The 18,232-nt window shown below is 35.3% G+C and overlaps 1 protein-coding gene across 9 annotated transcripts in view; it reads right to left on the bottom strand.

Moving 5' to 3' along the window:
• The window catches only part of IFTAP (intraflagellar transport associated protein), a 62,891-nt gene that overhangs the window by 31,957 nt on the left and 12,702 nt on the right, over window positions 1-18,232 (bottom strand). For 8 of the 9 annotated variants that reach the window (XM_024347045.3, XM_024347040.3, XM_024347042.3 and 5 more), the window contains one exon: window positions 15,053-15,211. The exons of the other annotated variant lie outside the window; for it this stretch is intronic. In XM_024347045.3, coding sequence (XP_024202813.3) covers window positions 15,053-15,188 — 136 coding nt within the window. In that variant the 5' untranslated portion in view covers window positions 15,189-15,211. The remainder of the gene's footprint in view (window positions 1-15,052; window positions 15,212-18,232) is intronic. 9 annotated transcript variants of the gene reach the window in all.

Raw genomic sequence — 18,232 nt, 5'->3', positions numbered from 1 at the left:
AATGATTTTTAGGAAGTATACAAAGTTGTACCACCATCACCACGATTCCATTTTTAGGTCATTCCATCACCCCAAAAAGGTGCCTGGAGCCCATCTGCAGTCACTCCCTGTTCCTACTCCCAACCACAGGCAACCATTAATCTATTTTTTGTTGCTATGTATTTATCTCTTCTAGATATTCCATACCAGTGGAATCATATGATATGTGGTCTTTTGAGCCTGACTTCTTTCTCTTAGCATAACCTTATTGAAGTTTGTCTGTTGGAGTATGCGCTTCCCTTCTTATTGTCAAATAATAGTCCATTGTATGAATAGTACCACATTTTATTTTTCCATTCACCAGTTGATAAACATTTGGAGTGTTTCCACATTCTGTACCCCCTTAATTATGATACTGAGTTTGACCTAAGGACTGCCATCACTAATCCAATTCCATGCTGCCCCACATGACGAAATAAAACCACAGGGTAACTATGCAGTTTAACTTCCCTCCACACCCAATGGTAGAAATGCTGATGCTCATTTGAGGCTATAATTCTCTAATCACCTTATCTCCACCATACCATCAGAGTCCTAGGATCAGGTCACTCTCTATCACATGGCCTGTTTTCTTCAAATTTATATGAAATAATCTGAAATTACCTTCCTAAATTGTTCATTGCTTGTCTATTCCCACTAAAATGTATCCCTAAGGAGAGCAGGGATCTCACTGTCAGGAACTTACTCACACTTCCTGTAAAGTAAAATATTCATTCTCCACTCTAAAAGATGGGTAACAATTAAGATTGAAACGTAGATTTATATTCAGCCCTTCAATCAGGAAGTTCTACACTGAGAGTTCACTATGTGCTTAACACTCTGCTAGGCTGGAAGAAGAGTTAAGAAAATTATATGACATGGCCTCTGCTTATAAGAAACATATAATCTAGTCCCTTAAAATTTTTACTCACTCAAAGACATAACACTTTACATATCTTTCAGCTCATATTTCCATGTTTAAGAATGTATCCAAAAGAAATGATTAAGTACGTGGGTGAAGATTTCACTGCAAAGCCAAAAATGTCTGATCTATTCCCTTGAACATTTTTATTTAATTGAGGACATATATTTTTGCAGATCTTTGAACCGCATTTCCATGGGTGGAAATGTATCCAAAGGCCATAAGTAAGAAGGGTGCAAAGACGCTGGTACTAAAATCAATCAACAAATAAACAAGGGCCAGAACCCTTGCAAGGACCTACAAAGCTATCCATGCCCGATCTTTCCCTACCTCCATGCCCTCTAACCTCAGCTTCCACACTCCTTTCACCTTTGCTCATGCAACTCCAGCCACACTGGCCTCCTTGCTGGTCCTCAGCTGGGCAGGTGCTGCTATGACCTGGCCTTTGCACTCGCTGTTCCCTGGGCCTCAAATATCTGCAGACTCACCTCATTCCAACTTTATTCAAATTTTACCTTCCCAGATCATACTATATAAAACTGCAACCCTAAATCCTCCTGCCAGCACTCATGATTCTCTATAATGTGCTCTGGTTGTTTTCCCCCTTTCTAGAATACAAATTTCAGTTTCCCCCTTCTAGAATACAATTTCTCTGAAGGCAATGTTCTTTGTGTCTTTTGTTCACTTCTGTGAGTAACATTTAGCACATAGTAGATATTCAACAAACATTTACCAAATGAATGAGGGCGTGCAATGTAGCATCATTTGTAACAGCCAAAAATTAGAAATAATTCAAATGTCCCACAAAAAGAGAATGGCTAGACAAATATCCATACAAGTGAATACCAGGAAGTCATCAAAACACTGGTAAATAATATTTATTGCTATGAGGTGTTCATAATATAATGTTACATGAAAAAGCAAGTTACTTCTTATCTGTAGAGTGGTGAGGGGAAAAAAGCAAGTTACAAAAACTATGTGTAGCATAAGCCCACTTTCATAAAATAATTATAATAAATTTGCTGAATATATAAATGAATGAAAATATTAGGTTGAGCCTTTACAATAATTCAGGTAATATAAATATAAATAAACATATTTATGTGCATTTTATGTATTTTTTATTTAATCCTAATAACAACTTAATGAAGTAGAAGTTATTATATCTATTTTACATATGATAAAACTGAAGCTCAGAAATGTTAAGTAAGTTTCCCAAGACCACCTAGTTAGAAAGTAACAGAGTTTAGATTCAAATCTTGGTTGTCTCCAACTTCCATGTTCTTAACTAATAACTGAATACATATATACATATTAATAAACATAAAAAATTTCAGAAAGGATGCATACAAACATGGTTTATCTATAGGACAATAGACTCTGACTTTATTAGTTAACTGCATATAAGTTTGCCTACATAAAAAGACACCTAAAGTAACAACAGCTTAAACAAAGTGGAAGTTTATTTCTCGCTCATGCAACAGTAAGAGATATAGATAATCCAAGGATAATATGATTGTTCTGCTCCACAAAGTCATCTGACCCAGGCTTCTATCTTTCTACTCTGCCATGACTACAGCAACAACCTTCTCCACATGGTCCAGGATGACACCCCCCCACACCCTTGTTCCAAGCAATAGGATGAAGAAAAGGAAAAAGAAAGCACACACCTCACTTCTCTGTAATTAGCTAAGGCTGATTTCAGCTACCATATCAAGGAAGCACAAAAAATGGAGCAGCTCAAACAAGAATTTGATTTCTCTCTCATGTAACAGTTTAGGAAAGGTGGGTAGGCTTTGTTCCATGAAATGACCCAGGGATTCAGGCTGCTGGAGTTTTCTGTCATCGTAAGCACATGGCCTCCATGTCTGGGTCTAAAGGAGTTGTTGTAATGATTCCCAATTTCCAGCCAGGAGGAAAAGGATAAAAAGAAATAGTGCACGTGTCTTAAGGATATGACCCAGAAGTTGCACATACCAGTGCCCCTCACATCTCATTGACACAAACTTAGTCAAATGACTATACCCAGCTTCAAGGAAGACTAGGATGTAATCTTTATTTTGGCTGGCCATAGAGTAGATAAAAATTCTACTGCTATAGAAAGAGTATGTTATTGTTTTACTGTGGGTGTGTGGGTGTGAGTGTGTGCATGGTTGTGTGGGTGCTGGTACCTCTGAGTATTTTCTAATTTTTGTACTATGAACAAAAAAACTAAAAACTATACTTTTATTTGAAGAGGCAAAAAAGCATTTCTTCCAACGAAGTTTCTAATCCTCAATCTAGGGAGAATACCTACATGCATCTTCTTCCTTTTTAAAATGGTTTTCCTGGAAATAATGAAGAAGGAGGAAAAATATATATATATATACACACATATATATACACACATATATATAATTTTACATTTTTTTCTATTGTAGGTCAAGATTCTCTTAATATTTAACTTTGATGTACCTCTTTTAAATCACAAATAATTACCCTAATCATAAAATTCTACTCTTGTGTAAGTCTTTAAAACTACCAAGTACCTTCGTGTACGAAATATACAATAGAAAAGTTACCAGAAACAGCGAAATGATTGGAGGGGCATTTCCTGAAAGTACAGGCAATGAGATGCCTCCACAGCCTGTGTGGTCTCCCTAGTCTCTTGTCTGTGCACTTGCTAATGGCAAAACACTCACAAAGAACACAGTTCTGGCAGCAATAGACAGAAGTAGCAAGGACATTTCCCTGTGATGGAGTAGCTTTGACCTATGACACATGCACTACAATCCTTCAGACTTGGGACAGAACATGTGCCAAACTAAAGCCCACCCTAAAATTCTGTAAGCTATAATATCCTAGCCTCTGTATTAGCGATCAGCAAGATCACAGTAAAATTATTCCTATAACCCATCATCCTTTTTCACTGTCAAAATGCCTTTTAAATAATATACAATGGTGACATTCAACAAAAATGTCATATTTAAAGTAAAATAATTGTTCTTATGCTTTGAGTGGGGGGGGGGAGTGTCACAATTTCATGAAAGCTACAGACCTTATTCATAGAAAAAATATAATATATACAAAAATGGACAAAAAGTGTTGAAAAATTCATTTATCTCCCTAAACTCCTCCCAGATTTCATTTAGAGTATTTTCTCAAAGCTGGTCTGAAAGTCAAAGTTTCTGATCTGCACACTAGTAGAACTACTGAATCTTGGGGCAAGATCCCTAGGAATCTGCTTTTTAATAAGTACCTTCCAGGTGATTTGTACATAAGGTAAAATTCCCAAGTAAAGATTCCATGAAGTAAAATCTAACAATGATAATTAAAAAGAAGAATCTGATACTTCATCTTTGGTCAAAGCATGTAAATACATTTGCCTGATGATTGTGTGGAGACATAGTATTGCATCCATCCACCAGAGGCCAGTGTAGGATCATTCCCTGAATTGTACTCTTACACCATACAATATACCACGTACATGTACACAATACAATATGTACTATACATAGTTGGTTTTAACTACTTCAAGAAATGGGGTATAAACAACTAACACTGTAGACAATATTTTACATTTACATTCAAGATTCCTTTCATATTTAACCTTGATGTTTTTCTCTTTCGTATCAGAGAAATAGAACCCCAATCATAAAACTTTACACATGAGTAAGTCTTTAAAATTTACCAAATACTTTCATGTGTATTTCATCTGATTCTCACCACAACCATTTGAGACATACCAAACAGGCAGAATTAGTCCTGATTTACAGATTCAGAGAGTAAGTGACAGGCCTGTGGTCTTAAGAAATTAGTATATGCCTGGACTAGTACCCAGGTCTTCTGAATCCAAGGATAGAAGTGTCCCTTCCCATTACACTGGCCCTGCCCGTAACAAAATGAGAACTATAAAAGCAATATAGTAAATTATTTATAAAACTAAATATCTGCAACCTAAAAGATTTTCCTTCACCGTAAGATCATGTCCTATTGCCTACCACAAAAAGTTGCATTTACTTAAGGCAACCTCTTTAACTCACCTACACTGGAGAAAGTTAGGAGGAGTAATTTTTCCCTCTTTTTTAAAAAGTAAATACTTCTTAGAAGAAGTTTTCAAACTTTCTAAAGTAGAATAACATCTGCTGAACACATTTGTAAGAATATAGGACTCAAACATTGGCATGTTGGATTAGAGCAGTTCAAGAGGAGACTTAAATTATATATGTCTTTCACATTCTCTCATTTTATCAGGAAACTCCAGGAGAGCCTTCACAAAAAAAATAAAATAAAAAAAAAATAGAACAAGAGCTTAAAGTAAAATAAGAAGGAAAAAGTCTGAAAATCCACTGTTCTAATCATTCTTATTTTATTAACTCATAGGCTGTTTATTCAATCTAAAACTGAGACCCCAAAACCAATTGCAATATTCTGGATATGATGTTCATCAATACTATGCAAATAGTTAATATTGCCTTACCAAATCAACCTCTAACTATACAATCTATAAACATATAGATTGCTATTCTGCCTTCACACATTTAGAGCATTTGGGAATCACACCATCCTTTATAAGCAGATTGCAATAGGAATGACATATCAGCTGATGAATTCTTCTAGGGTAGGGACCCTGTTTTGTTCATCTGAGTATTCCCAGATTCTAGCTCAATGCTTAAAACACAGAAGGAATCGTCAATACTAAAATGACCTCAACATTAGCAAGAAGACCTGGATTGACACTATAATTAGGGACTAAACTCAACACTCAGATGACTCCCTACAACCCCAATCTTCTAAACAGTAGTTCATATGCAACAAAATTGAATGCAAAAGGCAAATTAAGTCTGGAAAACACATGAAAATGGTATAATGATTCCTCTCTGTGCTAAGGATGCAATGAACTGCAAGAAGAGTAAGCTGATGGGCGTCACTTAAATGTACCTCCTCTGGAACGAATCCAAATTAAGGAAAAAAAAAAAAAGACACTAAAAATCATATACTAGACAGATTGTGGTTTGATTTTCATATAAGAGTTTGGTTAAAATAAAGTTTCCTGTTTGTATCCCTTTGGGTTTAGCTGACCATTTCAAAGAAAATATTATTGTTTCACGGCTAAAAGAACATTTTGCTAAAACCATTCAGATCTGAAACATGCCCATTCAATTGAATCAAAGGACACTGTCTTATGACCACCTCAGTTTTGAGTGGAACAATTTACCCTTTCCCTTCAAGTAATGATACACTTAGCAACAACGAATAAAAATAATGTCTCAAGTTAAAGAGAAATGCATATAAAACAAATATGCACCCACTTAATATTGTTTAAATTGGCTATTTAAAGATTGATAATGACCATCTTAAAAGTTTATTTAGCTATTAGTAGTTCTCTTTCATTCTGTAAAAGTTTAAAATCCCATTTGTCTACAAAAGTTCAACTCTCTAATTTATATGTATACATAAAATATATCAAATATAAATAAATTGAAAAGATGTGTATCTTTTCAAGTAAATCAAACAATTTCATTCTTTTCAAAGAATCAAAGAAAATGATTCTTTTATATGTATGAAAAATACATATTTTTAATTCCCATGTCTTCACTGAGAACGCATATTAGAAAAGGTAATTACTGGAACAAAATACTATGCATTGAAAACACTGCCAAAAATAAATTTAATGATTATAATTCAAAATGTCATGCACATTTAAATACATTTTCTTTCCTTATCCAATTACATGTAAACTACAGCAGTCACAAAAAACAAATGATTATCTATGAACCAAATATTCATGTTGAAATGAATATGAATTATAACAACTTCAGCTGAAGGTTTATGCTAATATATCTAAAACAAAATGGCTTGATCAGCTCAAAATCTGTCATAATTTGAAAGGGGAAATTTCCTTCTGCAATTGAACCAGCAATTTTTGTGTGTTTCATAATTTGTCAATTTGTTCCCTAAGTGTAGTGATTTAGTGATGACAAAAGAAATAGCGAAACAAATGAAAATTGCTTAATTACAGCTTGCAGATGTTCCCCCAAAGAGAAAAAACAGGTTAATGCTGCTGATGCTGTTTCCTCCACAGGACTCTGCTATAAATTAGTTCACTTCATTCAATACTTTTTTCCTTCAGTGTTCTATGTGATGTTTGATGTTATGTTGTGATAAAGAGATTACATACACATAGTTACTGAATTTATGATCAATATAAAACTATCAACATTTTTTCTTACACTTTTATTCTTTTTGGCAATACTAAAAAACACATCAATAAAAAGCTTTAAAATAACACCGCTTCCTTACTCGCTCCCTTGGGATGCAAGATTAATTTTTTTAATTGCCTAGTTACTTTTATTAGCAAGTCCTTATATGACGTCTTCTGCAAATTTCTCTCAAGGTAACATTATCCCCACGGCCTATGTCCCATGGCCTATGTCTTCAGTTAAAGTAAGTTTATTGCTATTTGCCATGATATTTTCAATTATCTTCTCTTTACTGTTAAATTCACGTTTGCAAAAGCGCTTCCCGAGTTGCCTTTTTTTTCTTAATGTGGCTAACGTTAAAAAGGAAACAGAAAGGCACTGCAAATGGCCTGTGAACTAAAAACACCACCCAATATTCAGTAGGGAATTAAATGACTGATAACAACGGCACTGAAAATGTGGCTTCAGTGCCACCTGGAAGCATAAAGCTGGTCAGTTCGTTTCCAACTTCCTCTGACAGGCAATCTGCCAGATGCAAGGGTATCAAAACAATGTTAAGCCCTCTGGTCTCTATCTAACACACGACAGAAAATAACTGCAAAAGGCTACACAGCAAGGATTATTTTTCTTGTTGTGTTTTCTTTTATGAGAGAAAGCTGTTTTTATGCTCTACCGAAATTCCTTTCCTGCTCTGAAATTGGTAAGAGGGAGAGCTGCTTTCTATATTTTTCTCTGTGGTATTTTTCTACAGCAGATTTTAAATTCATTCTTCAGATTGGGAAAAGCCTCTCTTTGCACCCTCATGGAAATTTAAAGATGCATTACTAATATTCAAATTCAAAATAGCTTTGGGGACCAAGATGATACGTCAACTTCGGAAATGTGTTGTTTTATGTGCTGTCACCGGTTTCATTTTTAATTATATTTTTTAGAAGCTGTCAAGTATGAGTAGTGATATTCTTTTGGCTGAAATGACAACTCAAAATTTATCAGTCCAGAAATGTAAACCAAATCCCAACCCAAGATTCTAAGCTCTTGACAGAATGAGCGCTCAATAAAGAAAAAAAAAAAATTAAAAGACTCCTGAAATGAGAACTGTGTAACTTTGAAGAAGTCACTTGGCCTCTGTGGGCCTCAGTATCTCCCAGGCAAAATACTTGTGACTCTTCCTTGACTCTTTCTTCTCCTTAATCCTCTGCCAGTACCCTGTTACTAAGTGCTGTCAGTCATTCCTTCACTGGCAGCGTCTCCTAGGCCCTTTTGCTTTCCATTTTCTCCCCCACTACCCTAGTCCAGACCTCCAGCAACGTACTTCTGCTTAGCCCTCAGCTAGTCTCCCTGACTCCAGATGTTTCTCTACTTCTTCTTTGCTCTACCTTTCAAAATCACGAGCAATGTGTATTAATGGGTTTTGTTTGTTTGTTTTAAAATTCTACTATGGTTCCCAATTACATAGTATATCAAAATCCAAACTTGAGCATCATTACACAGCCTCCTTCTCAGGCTCTCCCTTCTGTGCCATCCACTAAATGTGGGTGCTCCTCAGGCTTGTACCTAAGGCCCTCCTGTCTGCCAGCCTGTCATTCTGTATTCTCTTCTTTTCTTTTCACTGCATTTATTCAACCAATATTTAAGCATCTACACATTCTGCCCCACCAGGCACTGCTTTAGACACTAGTGTAATAGTGGTGAAAACCCACAAGACACCAGCTGCATAGAGCTGATGATACTCTAGAGAAGACAGGGTAAGTGTATTTTGAGGTAGCACATCCATTCCTGTTGGCATATATTATCTACACACCAGTGACCCCAGGTCTTGAGAAGAACTGCCCGATGCCCTACAGAAGGCAGAGAACAAAGTGGTTCAGGGTGTGGGCTTTGAAATCTGATTAGGACCATAGTCTAACTCCATCTCTTCTTATAAGGACACCAGTCATAATGGGTTAGGGCCCACCCTTATGACCTCATTTAACCCTAATTATCTCTTTAAAGGCCTTATCTCCAAATACAGTCCACGTTGGGGGTTAGGGCTCCAACATGTAAATTTGGGAGGCACACAATTCAGTCCACAATAGCAAGTTACCTAACTTTATGCCTTGGTTTCCTCATCTGTAAGTTAAAAATAATAAAATGATAAAAATTAAAATGTAAGAAAGAACTCACTAGGTCATTATAATGATTAAATGAGATGATACATGTGAAGAGCTAAGCATTAATCCCTAGAACTTAATAAATGTTAGCTGCTATCAGTAGTAATATTAGACTTGTTTTTTAATAATCTCTCACTCCCAGATGTTTCTGTGAGAGAGGTATAATTGTACAGAGGAGGGTCAGATGTCTGGAGTTTGAATCCTTGATCTGACCTCAGGCAAATTATTTAATCTACAATGACTTTCAGTTCCCTGAGCTATAAAAAGGAAGAATAATAGCTAATTCTTTGCATCATGGTGGCAATTAAATAAGTTACTTGAGACAAATACTTAGTAATACATCCATAAATGAATCTAAAATAAAGAGCACTAGACAGTCTCTGCCAACTCTGCAATTGAAACAGAAACACACTTTAAGCAATTATCCGGTATTTTAAAGCAGTACAGACAGTCCTGCTTTTTAACAGACTGCCTTATGAGAATCTGTAGCCTAAATCAGTGGTTCTCAAAACTAGTGGTACATCAGAATCACCTTGAGCCTTGAGAATATAAAAATTTTAGACCCCTTGCTATAGTTTCATTTAATAAGCCAAAAGTTTATATATAAAGTTTATATAAAAGTTTATAGTTTCATTTAATAAGCCAAAAGCCTGGAAATTTATACTTTCATAAAAGTCTGCCATCACAAAAGTCTCCTGATATTCAGCCAAGTTTGAGAACTACTTGTCAATAGTAGAGCTGCTTACATATGTGGTTTTAAGTTTTCAAGTAGACATGTTAAAAATAAATATACAAATAAATAAATATACAAAACAAACAAATAAATAAATATATATACAAATAAATATACAAATAAAAAGTAATGTCATTTTTAATAATATATTTTATTTAAATCAATTTTCTAAAATATTATCATTTCAAATATAGTCAATATAAAAATATTGAGATATTTTACATTCTATTTTTATACAAGTCTCCAAAATCCAGTGTATGTTTTATGCTTATGGCATGTCTCAATTCAGATAGTAAATTTTCATCAGAAATACTTGATCTGTATTTAGATTTCATAAAGTTTACATTTTAAAAACATGGATTCACCTGCCCAAGTTGTCCCAAACACCTTTTAAAGTTTTCTAATAAATGAATTGAATATCAGTTTTTTATTTAAATTTAAATTAATTTAAAGTAATTAAAATTTAAAACTCTGTTCCTGGGTAGCACTAGCCATGTTTCCAATACTCAATAGCTGCATGTTGCTAGTAGCTACTGTGTTGGACAGTGCAGGCCTGTATAATCACAAATCATACGGTTACTACACCATTCATGAAATTTATAATGCTGGAAAAGCACTGGCAACACTCCTTAAATAACTCAATGTGAATTAAGTATATATAGATTAATCTCATGATTATACAATATTATTAAAATCTGAGAAAAACTGAAACCTATTCAACGGTGTTGAAACTCCGAGAGTTTGGAATTATCAAAGGCCAGCCCTCCACCAATTTATAAAGCCACAGGCATAGCCATTTGTCCTGAACATTCAGACACACAATGTTCTACCTAATAGGAAAGTCAATTCAAATATTAACAAGTATGAAGAGAAAAAGGGAGGTTGAGTTGACAGGAATTTTTTTCAAAGATATGTTAAAAGAACAATAAAATGCTAAAAGCACAAAGATTGCAAGTGAAATGAGAATAGCATAAAGAAAACTAAGAATGAAATTACACATCAAAATCTGAAATAAAATCTTTGATCTACACAGAAGAAAACAGGTTAAAGTAGACAACTATGGCAGTGAATAGAAAGCTGTTATTATGTGGCAATATAAAAACTCTAGAATCACTTGGAAAGCTGGATCCTAGGCATGTGAGAGAGAGAAAGAGAGATTTGGAAATAACTACTGTAACTCCCAACAGTTACCGTATGTAATAAGATGGAGTTGAAAAGATTTAATGTCAATTCCTAAGTCATTGGCTTCTTAATTATACAATTTCTGTGTGACAGCAACATGAGCAGTAATTACCACTCTAAAAGGTGGGAGCAAATGCTTCCCAAATGGGATCATGTGGTAATCCTGGTGTGGAAGGCATTTAAAAGAAATTGCCTTTTTCTTTCAGCAGTTTAGAAGTAACTCTAAACTTTACTAAAACAAGGCTACATATTCGTCTTGAAGACGTATTGTTTAAAGGAGATAGAGATATATCAGTACTAAAATCAATGCAACCGTGACCCAAAGAACCATCACCAATGGAGGCATTTTAACATCTTTCAGTTTCAGCTCTTTTCTGTCAAACTTTCCTGGTTCTACTTAATGTCTTGAAGCCCAAGGCAAGTTTGGGTTCAGTAGTTATCCTAGACTCATCTCAAGCCGCCCCTCTGATGACTAGACTTTATTGCCCTCCCTCCAACCACAGGCTGGGTGGCCCTCCTATAAGCTCTCAGTCTCCACTGTGATACTTATCATGCATTAGTCTAATTTCCTGCTTGCTTATTTAACTCTACCACTGGATTATGAGTGCTTGAGAACACAAACTATATTTTATTTACTTTTTAATCTTCAGCACCTAAAATGATATCTGGACCATAACAAGACACTCACAGAATTAATTAATGAATTAATTAAATAAAAAATCAAATATAAGTATTCACATCAGTGTTTCTATAACCTAGAAAACATGATCACAATATGACAGGCAAGAAGAAAGAAGGCTTTTTTTCCTTTTAAACAGATATTCTAGAAAGTCCTATAAATTAGTTACATTCACAGAGAAACTGAGATACCAAAGATTGAAACTTAGCTGCTTATCTTTGTCCACAGTGTCAACAACATAACGATGTCTTTACCAATTATTTAAAAAATCTGCATGCTAATTTTCTAATACATATCTTAGAATTTGATTTACCCTCCTGAACTGAAGATGCTATTGAGAATTCACTTATAATTGGCTGTTTAAAACTAATAATTAATATGTCTCTTTAAACATTTTGATAGAACATTGTCTTTACTATCAAACATGTACCACGGTTTAAAAACCTAGTTGCTCTAAAAAAGAAAAAACCACAAAACGTAATCAACATAAATGTACTGCAGTGAGAATTATGCTATAATATTAACAGTTTCCAAATGTTTTCCAAGAGTCTGAGGCAGTAATGAGAATTTCTTTCAACAAGGCTATAATTTAATTTTTTCCAGATAAATATTTTTAATAGGATTACTGACCCTTTTAACACTCTTAGAAAGAAAATGAATCCCATAAGCATTCTGGTGTATAACTATTATAAAAATAAATAGAACAGTCAATCAGTGGAAATGGTAATGGACTTGAGAAACTAAACTTACTAAAGAAACGTACATAAGTATGCATGGTGATAACCACTTTAACAGAGAAAAGGCTCAGTGTGTATCAACAAAACAACTAAACACATTGAGACAAATGAAGGGCCTGGAAAGAAGCAGGGAAAATAGGAATTTTGGAAATACAGCTTTAATGCCTTTCTTAAACAGAACTAACCACATTTACCTTGATCAATTCTGCTGGCTATCACTCAACTCTCAGACCTGTACCTAAGTCCTGGTTTCTCAGAAGGTATTTAAATGTTTAAAGGGAAAAAAGGACACTTACTGATTTAAGACACATTTTTACACTCATAACTCTGTGCTTTAAGAGGAATTTTTTCAGGTCATTAGTTTATAATGTGCACTGGTGCCTAGGGATATTTTGAAAGAAAAAAAAAAAACAACTAGTGTGCTTGGAGATGCAGTTTATGTGACTTGCATCATCATTTATTTCAGATCAATCTGGGGTCCAAAACGGAACCCAAAATGAAGTTATCACATCTGCAACAGTTTCTTTCTCAGCATGCAATGATCATACTGGAATTTGAAAACAGAATAAGACCCCTTTTCATAAAAGTAAATGTATTATAACCCCCTAAATATATCAAAGTCCTTGCAAAAAGTTTTTATTCTTCTAGGGTACAAAAATAAAGTCAGCCTTACAAATGATTTCCAAAATAATGTGAATTATCAAAATGTCATTAGCATACCAAAATTCGTTAATTCTGCCAATTTTACCCTTGTTTCCACCACCCCACCACAGCCATTCATATTGCTGTTTGGGTCCAGAAAACACAAACTAAATCATTAGTCTCGAACAAAGCAGGTATCTTCCTAAACCCAGGTGCACAGACTAAAAGATAATTTGGTCATTATCAAGATTAATTTGATCTACATGTTATGTCCAAACAGATCATTCACAGTCAGCGCCAAAGTTAACTAGCTAGTTCCTAAATTTTTCATTTCCATTAAGTATAAACAAAAATCACCAGATCTATGTTTTTTGTTTAAGTGTAAACAAAACAGATATCAATTATATTATATCTTGCCTGATAAAAGAAACAGGTTAGAATCATATTTTCTTTTCATTGTAACTACTACTTTTCTTTTACATTTATACATTATAACTATAATTTCCTTGTAACTACTACTCTTGTTTTACATTTCTTTGGGACACATTACTCAAATCATGAAGTCAGGTATCTTAAGAGTGTCATGACCTCAGAGATTATGGAACTCCCTGTTCTCACCCTTGAGTACATATTAGAAGCACCAGAGGAGGTTTTTTTAATAAAATATGAATCCCTTGATCCTAGCTGAGCTTTAGAGTGGGCTCTGATGTCAATACATTCTAAAAGCGAGTCAGGTGAGTCTAATGTGTAGCTAGGTAGAGAACCAATGGTCTCAAAAATGTGGATCAATGACCCAGAAAGGATCAAGGTTGAGAGCAAGCTGATGGCAATCTGAAGCAGAACCCAGAAGGAAGATAACAACTCAAATGCCTAGGGGGCCACTTGAATGAATGAAGCAGACAATGTAAGCTCACATTTTTAGACTGTGTGAGTGCCAGAGAGCGTGACAAACTAAGGAGCTCACTGGGCAAGGACTCCTGAGCTCTAGCTGATATTGCCATGAGGAAGTAACAGATCTTCTCACTGGATCCCCCCAAAAAAAACACAAATCAAGATTTTCGTGTAAAATTACCCAACTTTCAAATGTTGGCTCAATTAATAAGCAATAACACTGCATGACGGAAACAAAACAAATAATGAAAAACACAACATGGGTTTGGCCTCATCACATCCAGTCTAAAGGGTTGTTTCCATTCTACAGAAACCACAACAGCAGCAGCAGCAGCAGCATCACAACAGCAATACAAATACCTAACATTCAGTAAGTACTTATTATGTATTAGTCACTACACTAAGAGTTTCACATGGATTATCTCAATTAACGTTTCTCAACCTTTGAGAGAAGTACTATTATTATTCCTCTTTTACTCAAAAACTACCCCTGCCCATGATCACATGGCCAGTAAGTGGTGATCCCAGGATCCAGAAGTGTGCAGTGTAATCCCATAGTCTATACTATACTATTTCTCTTTGAAATTTTTTAAAGTAGGCTTTTAACAACCTCCACTCTTTGCATTTGGCTTTCTTAAAAAATAAAAGGATTATATTAAATGATTTCTCAAGTCATTTTTAGTTACCAAATTCTGTGGTTCTGACACCATCACACAACTCTTGGATGTATGAAGACTGGTATTTATATCATCAGTAACATTAGGGCATCAGTCACGAGTGCCCTAGTAAGAATTACCTGATAAACGAATGGAATGAATGTTCACTAAATAGTCTTTCTTAAGAGGCAGCAAAAACATACACTTATAATAAAATTATTTATCTCCATTGCTGCAGAAAGTTTACTTCTCCATTTTACCTTGTGAAAGATGAGTAAAAGCGTTCAGAAATTCTTCATCATATGTTTGTTCATAACAATTAAGGAATTTATCCAAGACGTCTTTGATTAATTGATCTTCATCCATTATTTCCAATCCTGACATATGGGCAGACATTCCTATTCATGAGGCCACAGTATCTGCAAGACAGAAAAATACCAGCTAGAGAGAATCAGGCAATACCAGTCCCTTTGAAAATATTCTGGATGGGTAGGTTGAAAAATTCCAAGGCTCCAAAACAAAGATCAAGATAGTTACTAGAGCAGTGACCTCTAGTTCAAGAGACCAGAGTTTTATTCATATCTTTGCTGCTGAATTGTTAACTATCACAATTTTATTTTTTGCTTCAGTCTGCTCATTACTATCTTCTTAATTCATAAGAATATTGTCATATATTCATATGACTATTGTCACCCAATTACACAATTAGAAACTCAAAGTCTTTCGAGGTAGGAGGAACTTTAAAGAGTACTCAACTAACCACCCATCCAATGGCAATAGCTTAGTGACTTATTTAGCAGTTACTGTGTACCAGGTGCTGTTCTGAGCAATTTTTTTGTTAGTTATCTTAACAGTCCTAGATAAGGTCACAGAGTCAGTATGGAGAAGTGCCAGCTCAAGAAGTCTGATCCTAGAAACCATGCCTTTAAGCACTTCACTGTCACTCTATTCATCGGGTGACTCCACTCCCCCCCTTCCCTACTACCACTGACAAACAGTTGACTTGCCTTTGCATCAACACATCCAGGGACTGGTAACTCTGAGCATTCCAAAAAAGCCTTTGGACAGCTCTGTTAAAAACTTTTAAAATTAAGCCTAAATCTTTCTCCCTGTACTCTACCCCAACTGGTTTCTGAGCCCCTGAGGTTGTACTGAAAATTTTCTGTCTTTCTTATACATGACATCTTTTCAAATATTTGAACAAGGTTATACCATCCTTTGTCAATCTTCTCATTTCATTCACTGAAACAAATTTATTTTTCAAAACCCAGCTCAGAATTCCATTTGTCTCTGAAGACTTTATCCCCCGTCTCCCACTACTGCAGGAAGAGTTCATCTTAATTTATCTGTGCTGCTCCTGTACTAGGGTCTACTGTTAAATTTATCATGCTGTATTGGAAACAGTTGTGTACATTTCTGTGTTCTCTACTAGACTCAGAGACATAAAAGGCAGAGTCCACATCTCTTCATCTTTGTATCCCAAATGCTTGATAGCTCAGGATGTGGCATAGAGCTGGCAGTCAATCAATATTAAGCTAACATTACTCATTTGAGCAAGTACAACAGTCAAGCATTGCTAGAAGCTGGCAAAACACTAAACTATACTTGCTCAATTATTTCACCTGTACCCTATATGACATGGTTTCAAGTCCTTAAATCCTCTTGATCAATCTATCTGGAAAAAATTTCACATTGACTGCACCCCTTTATATATACCATCCACAACTGAACACAAGACTCCAGATACGATGAGATTAGACTAACTCACATTCTCAATATTCCACTCATGCTATACAGCTAGAGCTCACATTCACACTGGTAGTGGCCATTCCACATTGTCATTCATTTAGCACAGTGCTAACTGAACACCTGTCAGCTAAGACACAATGCCTCAATCCAAGCACAGTTTGGACTTCATTTTCACTTATGATATTTCACCTTGTTAAACTCCATTCATTCTGTATAAAGTATTCTTCTTACATAGCTTTGAGAAAATTATCTACAGAAAGCAGACATGTAATTACTGCCTAAGTAGCCAGTATACTACATGGGGGACCATAAAAAGTAGGGGTTTCTCCAATAATGGAAGGAAGGGAGAGCACCAAGCTTCCTTCTATCTGAAACAAGAGTAAACATCTGTTAACTTTTTCTCCCACTTTTCCTTTATACATTTATCATTTTAAAAATACAAATAGCATGTGTATGATATAAAATTCTAAAAACCTTTAAGTATCTCCTGACTCTGCCAGTTCCCAACCATCAGAGGTAAATTCTGTCAAGAGTCTAAAGAATGTACTTCTAAATCTTTCCCTGTAATGTTTATAGAGAATAATAGATTTTTTCTAAAAATGGAACCATATTATATGTTATTCTTTACAGCTTTAATTTAATAAGTTATCATAGACATATCACCACTTTAGTATATGCAGATCTAGCCTATTCTGTCAAATAGCTGTATAGTCACAGCCCAGCTCTGCCACTCACTGTGTAGCACTGGGCAAGTTACTTGACCTCTCTGGGTCTCTGTTTCCCCGTATCTATAAAAAGGGATTACATCCCAGCACTTTGGGAGGCCAAGGCAGGTGGATCACCTGAGGCTGGAAGTTTGAGACCAGCCTGAACAACATGGAGAAACCCTGTCTCCACTAAAAATACAAAATTAGCCAGGCATGGTGGCACATGCCTGTAATCCCAGCTAGTCAGGAGGCTGAGACAGGAGAATCGCTTGAACCTGGGAGGCAGAGGTTGCGATGAGCCCAGATCGCACCATTGCACTCCGTCCTAGGCAACAAGAGCGAAACTCTGTCTCAAAAAAAATAAAAAGAAAAGGGGGGATTACAACTGTACAGGTCTGTATTTCCTTAACCTCAATTCCAAAATATCAAAAAGCTCAGGAAAAAAAAAATTCATAAGATAATGCCCAAATGCATTTGGGGACAAGACCTGATTGAATTAACATGAGAGTACTTATGCCTTTTATTCTACTCAGTGTTACCATTCATATATTTCCCTGTAGAAATACCAATATGCTTGCATATAAGGTGCTTTCCCAAAACCAGCCTAGAGATTTTGTATAATATATGGCACATGCACTGATTACCTTTCTAAACTCCAAAAAGTTCTGAATTCTGAAGCACATCTGACCCTGAGGGTTTAAATAAAGAATCGTGAAACTACACATGCCTCACAAGATTATTATGAAAATTAAACGAGTACGCATGGCATCTCAAAAAATGTTAGCCATGATGATGATGATGATGGATCAGTCTTACTATTCTGTCCTTTGCCTACACAAAGACCTGTTATAACTGTGCCCACTCAACTTTGAAGGCAGCGATGTTACCTAAAGATAAATCAAGATAATTCCTCATGTATTACAACCCCAGATAAAGCATAGAGTTGTAGAGGATTGAGTGAAAATTAGAAGTGTAGCTGGGTAC

The sequence above is a fragment of the Pan troglodytes genome, chromosome 9 (genome assembly GCF_028858775.2).
Source record: "Pan troglodytes isolate AG18354 chromosome 9, NHGRI_mPanTro3-v2.0_pri, whole genome shotgun sequence".
NCBI lineage: Eukaryota > Metazoa > Chordata > Mammalia > Primates > Hominidae > Pan > Pan troglodytes.
The sequence above is the reverse complement of the archived record's forward strand: the minus strand, read 5'-3'. Positions and strand labels throughout refer to the sequence as shown.